The sequence below is a fragment of the Oncorhynchus keta genome, chromosome 22 (assembly GCF_023373465.1).
Source record: "Oncorhynchus keta strain PuntledgeMale-10-30-2019 chromosome 22, Oket_V2, whole genome shotgun sequence".
Classification (NCBI taxonomy): Eukaryota; Metazoa; Chordata; class Actinopteri; order Salmoniformes; family Salmonidae; genus Oncorhynchus; species Oncorhynchus keta.
In genome coordinates this window covers 5,069,933-5,082,923 of record NC_068442.1, presented here as the reverse complement: position 1 = coordinate 5,082,923, position 12,991 = coordinate 5,069,933, and the positions used below count along the sequence as shown (strand labels likewise).

Below are 12,991 nucleotides of genomic sequence, written 5' to 3'. Positions count from 1 at the left end.
CGGGTGCAGGCAGCGAACGGTTGAAAATCATGCATTCGGTTTTACTAGCGTTTAAGAGCAGATGGAGGCCACGGAAGGAGTGTTGTATGGCATTGAAGCTCGTTTGGAGGTTAGATAGCAGTGTCCAAGGACGGGACGGAAGTATATAGAATGGTGTCGTCTGCGTAGAGGTGGATCAGGGAATCGCCCGCAGCAAGAGCAACATCATTGATATGTATACAGAAAAAAGAGTCGGCCCGAGGACTGAATCCTGTGGCACCCCCATAGAGACTGCCAGAGGACCGGACAGCATGCCCTCCGATTTGACACACTGAACTCTGTCTGCAAAGTAATTGGTGAACCAGGCAAGGCAGTCATCCGAAAAACCGAGGCTACTGAGTCTGCCGATAAGAATATGGTGATTGACCGAGTCGAAAGCCTTGGCAAGGTCGATGAGGACGGCTGCACAGTACTGTCTTTTATCGATGGCGGTTATGATATCATTTAGTACCTTGAGCGTGGCTGAGGTGCACCCGTGACCGGCTCGGAAACCAGATTGCACAGCTGAGAAGGTACGGTGGGATTCGAGATGGTCAGTGACCTGTTTGTTGACTTGGCTTTCGAAGACCTTAGATAGGCAGGGCAGGATGGATATAGGTCTGTAACAGTTTGGGTCCAGGGTGTCTCCCCATTTGAAGAGGGGGATGACTGCGGCAGCTTTCCAATCCTTGGGGATCTCAGACGATATGAAAGAACAGGCTGGTAATAGGGGTTGTGACAATGGCGGCGGATAGTTTCAGAAATAGAGGGTCCAGATTGTCAAGCCCAGCTGATTTGTACGGGTCCAGGTTTTGCAGCTCTTTCAGAACATCTGCTATCTGGATTTAGGTAAAGGAGAACCTGGAGAGGCTTGGGCGAGTAGCTGCGGGGTGCGGGGCGGAGCTGTTGGCCGAGGTTGGAGTAGCCAGGCGGAAGGCATGGCCAGCCGTTGAGAAATGCTTGTTGAAGTTTTCGATAATCATGGATTTATCGGTGGTGACCGTGTTACCTAGCCTCAGTGCAGTGGGCAGCTGGGAGGAGGTGCTCTTGTTCTCCATTGACTTCACAGTGTCCCAGAACTTTTTGGAGTTGGAGCTACAGGATGCAAACATCTGCTTGAAGAAGCTGGCCTTAGCTTTCCTGACTGACTGCGTGTATTGGTTCCTGACTTCCCTGAACAGTTGCATATCGCGGGGACTATTCGATGCTATTGCAGTCTGCCACAGAATGTTTTTGTGCTGGTCGAGGGCAGTCAGGTCTGGAGTGAACCAAGGGCTATATCTGTTCTTAGTTCTGCATTTTTTGAATGGAGCATGCTTATCTAAAATGGTGAGGAATTTACTTTTAAAGAATGACCAGGCATCCTCAACTGATGGGATGAGGTCAATGTCCTTCCAGGATACCCGGGCCAGGTCGATTAGAATGGCCTGCTCACAGAAGTGTTTTAGGGAGCGTTTGACAGTGATGAGGGGTGGTTGTTTGACTGCGGCTCCGTAGCGGATACAGGCAATGAGGCAGTGATCGCTGAGATCCTGGTTGAAGACAGCGGAGGTGTATTTGGAGGGCCAGTTGGTCAGGATGACGTCTATGAGGGTGCCCTTGTTTACAGATTTAGGGTTGTACCTGGTGGGTTCCTTGATGATTTGTGTGAGATTGAGGGCATCTAGCTTAGATTGTAGGACTGCCGGGGTGTTAAGCATATCCCAGTTTAGATCACCTAACAGAACAAACTCTGAAGCTAGATTAGGGGCAATCAATTCACAAATGGTGCCCAGGGCACAGCTGGGTGCTGAGGGGGGTCGGTAGCAGGCGGCAACAGTGAGAGACTTATTTCTGGAGAGAGTAATTTTCAAAATTAGTAGTTCGAACTGTTTGGGTATGGACCTGGAAAGTATGACATTACTTTGCAGGCTATCTCTGCAGTAGACTGCAACTCCTCCCCCTTTGGCAGTTCTATCTTGACGGAAGATGTTATAGTTGGGTATGGAAATCTCAGAATTTTTGGTGGCCTTCCTGAGCCAGGATTCAGACACGGCAAGGACATCAGGGTTAGCAGAGTGTGCTAAAGCAGTGAGTAAAACAAACTTAGGGAGGAGGCTTCTGATGTTGACATGCATGAAACCAAGGCTTTTTCGATCACAGAAGTCAACAAATCAGGGTGCCTGGGGACATGCAGGGCCTGGGTTTACCTCCACATCACCCGCGGCACAGAGGAGGAGTAGTATGAGGGTGCGGCTAAAGGCTATCAAAACTGGTCGCCTAGAGCGTTGGGGACAGAGAATAAAAGGAGCAGATTTCTGGGCATGGTAGAATATATTCAGGGCATAATGCGCAGACAGGTGTATGGTGGGGTGCGGGTACAGCGGAGGTAAGCCCAGGCACTGGGTGATGATGAGAGAGGTTGTATCTCTGGACATGCTGGTTGTAATGGGTGAGGTCACCGCATGTGTGGGAGGTGGGACAATGGAGGTATCAGGGGTATGAAGAGTGGAACTAGGGGCTCCATTGTAAACTAAAACAATGATAACTAACCTGAACAACAGTATACAGGGCATATTGACATTTGAGAGAGACATACAGCGAGGCATACAGTAATCACAGGTGTTGAATTGGGAGAGCTAGCTACAACAGTAGCTAAAACAGTAGGTGAGACAACAACAGCTAATCAGCTAGCACAACAACAGCAGGTAAAATGGCGTTGACTAGGCAGGGAGGGTCGGATTAACTACACACAGAGCCTGAGTGCGGCTGGGGCCGACAGATAAAACATAAACAAGCAGAATGGAGTACCGTGATTAAATGGACAGTCCAGCATGCATCAGCTATGTAGCCAAGTGATCAGTGTCCAGGGGGGCAGCGGTGGATGGGGCAGGGAAGCTGGACTGGCGAGTGTTATCCAGGTTTTAAAAAACTATCTGGCTGTGCAAAAGGTAAAAGCCGATAGCAGTGGCTAACAATGACTAAATAGCTTGTAACTAGTTAGCTGGTTAGCTTCTGGAGGTTCTTGAGTGTGTTCTAAAATTAAAAATAATAGCGATTCCATATCACATTGGGTGAGGCAGGTTACCAGAAGGTATAAACAAATTAAAAATCGAAAAGAGAGAGAGTAAATATGGGTCCAGTGAGTGTTTGGGATGCGGCGATTCAGACGGTTAGCAGGCCTGTGCTAACAAGCTAACAGTTAGTAGGCCAGGGCTAAACAAGGTAGCAGTTAGCGGACCGGGGCAAAACAAGCTAGCAAGCTAGCAAGGAGATAGCAAGGGCTAGAAAGTTAGCCTTTGGGGGACGTCGCGATGGGGCGAGTCTGTTTATTCCCCTTCATGCGGTGACATCGATAGACCGGTCGTGGGTCCGGATATTGTAGCCCAGGAGTATGCTTCGGTGGTAGCACAGGAGCTCTGGCTAGCTTCAAGCTAAGTGGGTGGAAACGCTAGCCAGGAGTAATCATCCGGGGTTGCGGTTAGCTAGATAGCTAGTTGAAGAATAGATAGCTAGTGAAGAATCCAGCTGAAAATTTTCCCGTTTGCGGTGGGAATCCGGTGGGAATCCGGGGATAAAAAATAATAGGTCCGTAATGCTCTGGTTGGAGTCGCGTTGTTCGAACTGGCGAGAGCTTTCCAAGCTAAAGGTTAGCTGATGACCGGTTAGCTGAAGACCGCTAGCAATGGTTTGCTGATTGATAGCTGGTAGCTAGCTGGCTAGCTTCAGTTGAGGGGTTCCGGATCCAAAGTAGATATAAATACTTTAGAAAAAAATAGCTACATTGGGTGAGGCGGGTTGCAGGAGAGTATTTAGAAGTTGAGGTTTAGCAAAATGTTTTAAAAGATATGCGAAGAAAAATACGTTAAACATTTTTTTTAAACGATATATACAAGGGACACGACACGACAAGACGTCCGACTGCTACGCCATCTTGGATCAACAATTGTATTTGCCGTGGAGATAAGACTGAATGAGATGTCTCATTTAAGATACTCTTTGAATAGGTAGGGTTTTTAGCTGACGTCTTGTAGGTGTGGGATAGTTAAGAGACAGAGGCGGCAGTGCTAGGGTAGGAATGTATGGTTTGAGCATAGCCTGAAGGTAGAGAGTCAGTTCCTCTTGCTGCTTTGTAGGCAAGCACCATGGTCTTGTCGTAGATGCGAGCTTCGACTGGAAGCCAGTGGAGAGTGCATAGAAGCTGCGTGACATGGAAGAACTAGGCGAGCTACAGCATTCTGGATAAGTTACAGGTGTTTGATGGTACAAGTGGGAGGCCCGCCCAGCCATCAGAGAGATGCAGTAGTCCAGATGGGAGATTACAAGTCCCTGGATTAGGACCATCACCTCTTCCTGTGTGAGGGGAAAAATTGTACTCTGTGGATGTTGTAGAGCATGAACCTGCAGGAGTGAGTCACTGCTTTTATGTTTGCCGAGTGTGTTGTCCAGGGTCACGTTTATTTGTACTCTGGAAGGCGGACACTGTGGAGTTGTTCACCGTGATGGAGAAGTCTTGGAGCTGGCAGGCCATCTCCGGGAGGCAGAGCAGCTATGTATATCCTCACTAGTCACATGAGTTCATCTGGAGAGAGAGGGGAGAAAGAGGTCAAGGCGTAGGGTACCTCTGTTTGAGTGAGGGCAGTGGACTCAATATGCTGAGTGAAGGAGGAGCGCAAGTCGTCGACATTCTTTCCAAAGTGGTTGACAAAGTTGTCCAGGGAGAGGGAGGTGGGGGAGGAATAGAGAAGGAGGAGAAGAGTTTCCCTAAGTTGGAGGCAGAGGCTTGACATTTTGAGTGATAGAAAAGATACAGAGGAAGAGAAGGTAGAGAGGAAGGAGTGGAAGGATGTAATTTTCCTCCGGAAATGTCGTTTTTCCTCCATTATCTCTCCGCTTCCCGCAGCCCTGTTCTGTTAGCATGAAGTGAGTCAGTCTGCCACTGAGTTGGGAGGGCCAAGCTGGCCGGGAGAAAAGGGGACAGTGAGAGTCAAAGCATGTGAAAAGGGAGGAGAGTAGGGTCGAAGAGCCAGTCAGGAGACAGGAGGATTTAGCAGAAGGGAGAGATGATAGGATAGAAAGAACAAAGATTCCAATGTTGCATTACCATCTGGGCAGGGGCTGACTGGGTAGGTGTGGAGGAGAGATGGAGAGAAAATTTTAAAAAGTAGTGATCAGAGACCTGGATGGGGGTTGCAGTGATATTAGTAGGCGGACAGGATCTAGTAAAGATGAGGTCAAACGCATTACCTGAGTTGTGAGTGGGAGGGGCCTGGGAAATGGTGAGATCGAAAGATGAAGAGGGGGAAAAAAATTAATCAAAAACAGACGTCGGGAGGTTGAAGTCACCCAGTACGATAAGTTGTGTGCCATCGTCAGGAAATTAGCTTATCAAAGTGTCAAACACACTGAGGAACTCTCCAAGTGCACCTGGTGGATGGTAAATGACAACAATGTTAAAGGGATACTTTGGGATTTTGGCAATGAGGCCCTTTATCTACTTCCACAGAGTGAGATGAATTTGTGGATACCATTTTTACCCATAGACTTCCAGTAATTCCACTAACGCTAGTTAGCATTGGCTCGCGAATCTAACTCTGACTGAACACATAGACATAAAATGGTATTCATGAGTTCATCTTACTCTGGGGAAGCAGACAAAGAGGGCCTCTTTAAAAAAATCCAAACGTATCCTTTAAGCTTCAGTGGACAAGTGACAGTGGTCGCATGGAATGCAAATGAGGAGATGGACAGGTGTGCAAGGGGAAAAAGAGAAAATCTACACTTAGCAGAAATGAGTAACCCTGTGCCACCACCACGACGACTAGAAAATGTGTAGTCAGATGAAGAGCGAACAACTGGAGTAGCAATGTTCTCTGGGGTAATCCATGTCTCCATCAGGACTGAACTCGGCCTTGTTGATTGCAGATTTGCAGTTCAAAACGCTGCTGGAGACCAGGAATTCCACATGGGTTGTGTGCACAGTGTACACCAAATTAGAAGGGATGCAGCCACAGGGTGGGGAGGGTCTGTAAAATGTACAGGGAGAGGAGCAAAGAGGTATAGAAAACATGCACATAGTTGACAAAGCTACAAAAGAGTGCAATTAGGTCATCTGAAAATAACTAGGTAAGATACTAAAGTGAGAGAGTGGTGTGAAGCCTTCCTCGTATTCCTTCCTCATAAGGAAGTGTGCGTGACACACACACACACATTTATCCCACCAGGAAAGCAGCCTGCCACACACACTCAGCCGCCCGGGGGCATCCTCTCTGACAAACTCTCTCACATCAAATCAAATGTGATTAGTCACATGCGCCGAATACAACATACAACAACCTTACTGCGAAATGCTTACGAGCCCCTAACCAACAAAGCAGTTTAAAGAATGTGTGTTTTTGTGTGTGGGTGAGACAGAGCATGTGCAGCCAAATGCATGCCGGTGTTTTTTTCTTCTCCTTCTCGTTAAATGAATCATTTATGAATATTTGTGAGTGACCGAGGCGAAGACGAATAGAACATCACGCACACCTGTGCATTCTGCCGTCGGCGGGGCAGGTTGCGTATCACTGTTCCCTAGTCTTATGGAATTACGTTTGTACCAACGTGTTATTGGATCATCTCTCTCCTTCTCTCAGTTGCTTGGGTGTCAGATCTCTTTTTATCTTACATGGCACTCTGTCTGTACAGAGAAACAGATACCATCACACCTGCACACAGACACACACACAAGCACACACACCTGCGCATGCACCCGCTCACACACAAGCTTGCACGCACTCATTAAAACACACGCACAGGGATATACTGCACTACAATAGAATATTTAATTAATTAATATTTTAAATAGTTTATGTAGAACCTCCATTCTTGCTATGTCTGAGTGTTTATAACCATTGTCGCTGGCTGCTGTGCCTTTTTGTAAAATAGTACAATGATTTTCCGCAAACAGCGATTTATACGTAATTTTCTGTTTCTGTCCAGGTACGACCTCGACTCGAAGAGCGACAACCTGTCTAAACATGTGAGTTGCCTTTTCCATCTCATGCGTAACCACTCTCACTGTTTAGTAATGATCTCATGGGACACATACAGATATTCTCTAGAAATCCTTCCAGTCCCAAACCATATTACAGACATGAAGCCAGGTAACGTCTCCAGCAGTGTAGCCTCAACTCCAGCTCCTCAGCCTCAGCTCCCAGCCCCAGTTCAGAAATGCCATCATTTAGTGTTTTGTTGATGGTAGTGCAAAACGCTGTCTCGGGCGCCGCTCCAGAATCTCCTATAAGTGTTCAGTTGAGATCTGGTGACTGAGACGTGCGCGCGTACACACACACTTTCGACCCCCTATGCTCCTTTGAGACCCCACCTTCACTGTCACTGAAATCTGTTCGTCTAGCCAAAGGAACCAAAATAATGGGCAACTGGGCATTTTTACACATGACCATTGATTGTTTGTTAGGTATCTCAGGAACCCTGCCTCTGTGGAAGAACCTGGTTTCAATATACTTTTGTATCGCTAATTTACTCAAGTGTTTATTTTATTTTGACAGTTTACTGTATATGATTCAACAAAATAATAATATAAGATAAAGGCATACTTCTCTCCGAAGGGACTCAGAACCTTTTTTCTATGTGTATGTGGTCTATGTGGGAATCAGACCTACAACCGTGGCATCGGTAGCGCCAACCTTACCAACCTTACCAATTGAGCCAGATCAAATGCTGTATTTCCATTGTTTGAGCCATTGTGTCATTTACATTTTTGTATGCGGGTGTATTTGTATTGGGGTGGCAGGGTAGCCTAGTGGTTAGAGCGTTGGACTAGTAACCGGAAGGTGTCAAGTTCAAACCCCCGAGCTGACAAGGTACAAGGTACAAATCTGTCATTCTGCCCCTGAACAGAACCCACTGTTCCTAGGCCGTCATTGAAAATAAGAATTTGTTCTTAACTGACTTTTCCTAGTTAAATAAAGGTAAAAAGTCAAATAAAAAATGCAACCTTTAAGAACAAATTATTACAATGACGGACTACCCCGGCCAAACCTGGACAACGCTGGGCCAATTTTGTGGTGCTCTCAATCACTCTCAATCACGGCCGGATGTGATACAGCCTGGATTTGAATCAGGGACTGCCTCTTGCACTGAGATGCAGTGCCTTAGACCGCTGCGCCACCTGGGAGACCAAATGGTTCTAAGGCACTGTATTTCATATCTCCTGGCTAGCTGAAAGGGTCCATCAACCAATTCTTGGACTACAATACCTATTTTGCCAATTGGCCTGGACCATTTTACTGCCGACACGCCGATGCATCACGACTGGTCTGCAGACATAACCGTCCGAGGGGGTTTCAACAGGCTCCTCCGTCGCGACGTCCCCTGAAGGCCCATCCGCTAGCCTGCTAGCCCCAGCCCACTAGCTGTCTGAATCGCCGTGTCTCCAGCTCGCCTAGCTACTTACTAGACCCTATGGTCACTCGGCTACACATGCCTTTCCCAAATGTAAATATGTCCTGTCCATTGCTGTTTTGGTTAGTGATTATTGTCTTATTTCACTGTAGAGCCTCCAGCCCTGCTCAATATGCCTTAGCTAGCCCTTTTGTTCCAACCCCCACACATGCGGTGACCTCACCTGGCTTAAATTACGCCTCTAGAGACAAAACCTCTCTCATCGTCACTCAATGCTTAGGTTTACCTCCACTATACTCACATCCTACCATACCCTTGTCTCTATATGGTTAACATAGGCCCTGCAGCACTTAGCTCCACTCCCATTCCCCAGGCTCTCTCATTTGTTGACTTATGTAACTGTAAAAGCCTTGGTTTCATGCATGTTAACATTAGAAGCCTCCTCCCTAAGATTGTTTTATTCACTACTTTAGCACACTCCTTCAACCCGGATGTCCTAGCTGTCTCTGAATCCTGGCTTAGGAAGGCCACCAAAATTCCTGAAATTTCCATTCCCATTAACATGTTGCATTGTAACTCCTTCAAGTGGTTGGCCTTGACTGCAACCACATTTCGCACATTTTCTGACAAGATAGAACTGCCGAAGGGGGCGGAGTTGCAATCTACTGCAGAGATAGCCTGTCATACTATCCAGGTATGTGCCCAAACAATTTGAGTTTGTATTTTTAAAAACCCACCTTTTCAGAAACAAGTCTCTCACCGTTGCTGCTTGTTATAGACCCCCTTCAGCCCCCAGCTGTGCCCTGGTCACCATATGTGAATTGATTGTCCCCCATCTATCTGCAGAGTTCGTACTGTTAGGTGACCTAAACTGGGACATGCTTAACACCCCGGTCGTCCTACAATCTAAACTAGATGCCCTCAATCTCACACAAAGTATCAAGGAACCTACCAGGTACAACCCTAAATCTGTAACCATTAGGTACAACCCTAAATCTGTAACCCTATTAGATATCATGTTGACCAACTTGCCCTCTAAATACAACTCTGTTGTCTTCAACCAGGATCTCAGCGATCATTGCCTCATTGCCTGCGTGCGTAATGGGTCCGCTGTCAAATGACCACCCCTCATCACTGTCAAACACTCCCTAAAACACTTCAGTAGAGGATGCATGGTTTCTCTTTTAAAGTGCTTTCCTCTCCATCTTAAATAAGCACGCCTCGTTCAAAAAATGTAGAACTTAACCCTAACCCTTGGTTCACCCCAGACTTGACTATCCTTGACCAGCACAATAACATCCTGTGGCGTTCTGCATTAGCATCGAATAGCCCCCGCGATATGCAACTTTTCAGGGAAGTCAGGAACCAATATACACAGTCAGTTAGGAAAGCTAAGGCTAGCTTTTTCAAACAGAAATTTGCATCCTGTAGCACTAATTCCAAAAAGTTTTGGGACACTGTAAAGTCCATGGAGAATAAGAGCACCTCCTCCCAAAGGATAGGAAACGTTGTCACCACCAATAAATCTACGATAATCAATCATTTCAATATTTTCTTCGGTTGGCCATGCTTTCCACCTGGCTACCCCTACCCCGGCCAACACTTCAGCACCCCCTGCAGCAGCTTTCCCTAGCCCTCCCACCCACTTCTCCTTCACCCAAATCCAGACAGCTGATGTTCTGAAAGAGCTGCAAAATCTGGATCCCTACAAATCAGCTGGGCTAAACAATCTGGACCCTCTCTTTCTAAAATTATCCGCCAAAATTGTTTCAACCCTTATTACTAGCCTATTCAGCCTCTCTTTCGTATCATCTGAGATCCCAAAAGATCGGAAAGCTGCCGCGTGCATCCCCCTCTTCAAAGGTGGAGACACTCTAGACCCAAATTCATCCTGTCCTGCCTTTCTAAAATCTTTGAAAGCCAAGTTAACAAACAGATTACCAACCATTTTGAATCCCACCGTACCTTCTCCACTATGCAATCTGGTTTCCGAGCTGGTCATGAGTGAACCTCAGCAAAGCTCAAGGTTCTAAACAATATCATAACTGCCATTGATAAAAGACAGTACTGTGCAGCCGCCTTCATCAACCTGGCCAAGGCTTTCGACTCTGTCAATCATCACATTTTTATCAGGAGATGGCTTCGCAAATGACTGGTTCACCAACTACTTCTCAGATAGAGTTCAGTGTGTCAAATCGGAGGGCCTGTTGTCCGGAACCTCTGGCAGTCTATGGGTGTGCCACAGGGTTCAATTCTCAGGCCGACTCTTTTCTCTGTATATGTCAGTGCTGCTGGTGATTCTCTGATCCACCTCTACGCAGACGACACCATTCTGTATACATCCAGCCCTTCTTTGGACACTGTGCTAACAAACCTCCAAACGAGCTTCAATGCAATACAACACTCCTTCAGTGGCCTCCAACTGCTTTTAAACGCATGTAAAACCAAGTGCATGCTCTTCAACCGATTGCTGCCCGCACCCTCCCGCCCGACTAGCATCACTACTCTGGATGGTTCTGACTGAATATGTGGACAACTACAAATACCTAGGTGTCTAGTTAGACTGTGAACTCTCCTTCCACTCACATTAAGCATCTCCAATCCAAAATTAAATCTAGAATCGGCTTCCTATTTCACAACAAAGCCTCCTTCACTCCTTCACTTCACTCAAAAAATACCCTGTAAAACTGATCATCCTACCGATCCTCGACTTCGGCGATGTCATTTACAAAATAGCCTCCAAAACTCTACTCAGCAAATTGGATGTACTCTATCACAGTGCCATCCATTTTGTCACCAAAGCCCCATATACTACTCGTTGGCTGACCCTCACTACATATCTCGTTGTCTGGCCCTCACTACATATTCGTCGTCAAACCCACTGGCTCCAGGTCATCTACAAGTCTATGCTAGGTAAAGCCCCACCTTATCTCAGCTCACTGGTCACCATAGCAAAACCCACCCGTAACACGTGCTCCAGCAGGTATATTTCACAGGTTATCCCCATTGCCAACACTCCCTTTGGCCGCCTTTCCTTCCAGTTTTCTGCTGCCAAAGACTGGAACGACTTTCAAAAATCACTGAAGCTGCCTCCCGGGTGGCGCAGTGGTTAAGGGCGCTGTACTGCAGAGCCAGCTGTGCCACCAGAGACTCTGGGTTTGCGCCCAGGCTCTGCCGTAACCGGCCGCGACCGTGAGGTCCGTGGGGCGATGCACAATTGGCCTAGCGTCATCCGGGTTAGGAAAGGTTTGACCGGGAGGGATATCCTTGTCTCATCGTGCACCAGCGACTCCTGTGGTAGGCCGGGCGCAGTGCAGGCTAACCAAGGTTGCCAGGTGCACGGTGTTTCCTCCGACATCCGGGTTGGATGCGCGCTGTGTTAAGAAGCAGTGATTGGGTTGTGTATCGGAGGACGCATAACTTTCAACCTTCGTGTCCCCCGAGCCCGTACAGGAGTTGTAGCGATGAGACAATTGGATACCATGGAATTGGGGAGAAAAAGGGGTTCAAATAAAAAATAATTTTTTTTTAAAAACTCACTGAAGCTGGAGTCTTTTATCTCCCTCTCTAACATTAAGCATCAGCTGTTAGAGCAGCTTACAGATCACTGTACCTTTCCACAGCCGATCTGTAAATAGCACACCCGACTACCTCATCCCCATATTGTTACTTATCCTCTTGCTCTTTTGCACCCCAGTATCTCTACTTGCACATCATTATCTGCACATCTATCACTCCAGTGTTAATGCTAAATTGTAATTATTTTGCCTATTTATTGCCTTGCCTCCCTACTCTTCTACATTTGCACACACTGTACATAGATTTTTCTATTGTGTTATTGACTCTACGTTTGTTTATGTGTAACTCTGTGTTGTTTTGTCGCACTGCTTTGCTTTATCTTGGCCAGGTGAGAACTTGTTCCCAACTGGCCTACCTGGTTAAATAAAGGTGCAATAAGAAAATAACATACTGAACAAAAATATGAATGCAATATGCAACAATTTAAAATATTTTACTGTGTTACAGTTCATAGAAGGAAATTAGTCAATTTAAATGCATAAATTAAGCCCTAATCTATGGATTTCACATGACTGGGCAGGAGCGCAGCCATGGGTGGGCCCGGGAGGGCATAGACCTACCCAATGGGGATCCAGGCCCAACCAATCAGAATTCGTTTGTCACCACAAAAGGGCATTATTACAGACAGAAATACTCAGAAATACCTCAGTTCATCAGCTCTCCGGGTGGCTGGGCTCAGACGGTCCTGAAGAAGCCAGATGTGGAGGTCCTAGGCTGACATGGTTGCACGTGGTCTGCGGTTGTGAGGCCAGTTGCCAAATTCACTAAAAACGACTTTGGAGGTGGCTTATGGTAAAGAAATTAACATTAAAGTATCTGGCAACAGCTCTGGTGGACATTCCTGCAGTCAGCATGCCAATTGCATGCTCCCGAAAGACTTGAGACATCTGTGGCATTGTGTTGTGACAAAACTGCACATTTTAGAGTGGCCTTTTATTGTCCCCAGCAGAAGGTACACCTGTGTAATGATCATGCTTTTTAATCAGCTTCTTGATATGCCACACCTAAC

General features: G+C 46.8%; 1 protein-coding gene across 4 annotated transcripts in view; it reads left to right on the top strand.

Moving 5' to 3' along the window:
* Positions 1 to 12,991, top strand: part of LOC118400956 (copine-8-like) — an 81,631-nt gene that overhangs the window by 33,471 nt on the left and 35,169 nt on the right. For all 4 annotated transcript variants that reach the window (XR_004829144.2, XR_004829145.2, XM_035798012.2 and 1 more), the window contains exon 5: positions 6,979 to 7,018. Coding sequence is in view for 2 of the 4 variants with exons in the window: in XM_035798012.2 (XP_035653905.1) it covers positions 6,979 to 7,018 (40 nt within the window). In the remaining 2 variants the exon portion in view is untranslated. The remainder of the gene's footprint in view (positions 1 to 6,978; positions 7,019 to 12,991) is intronic.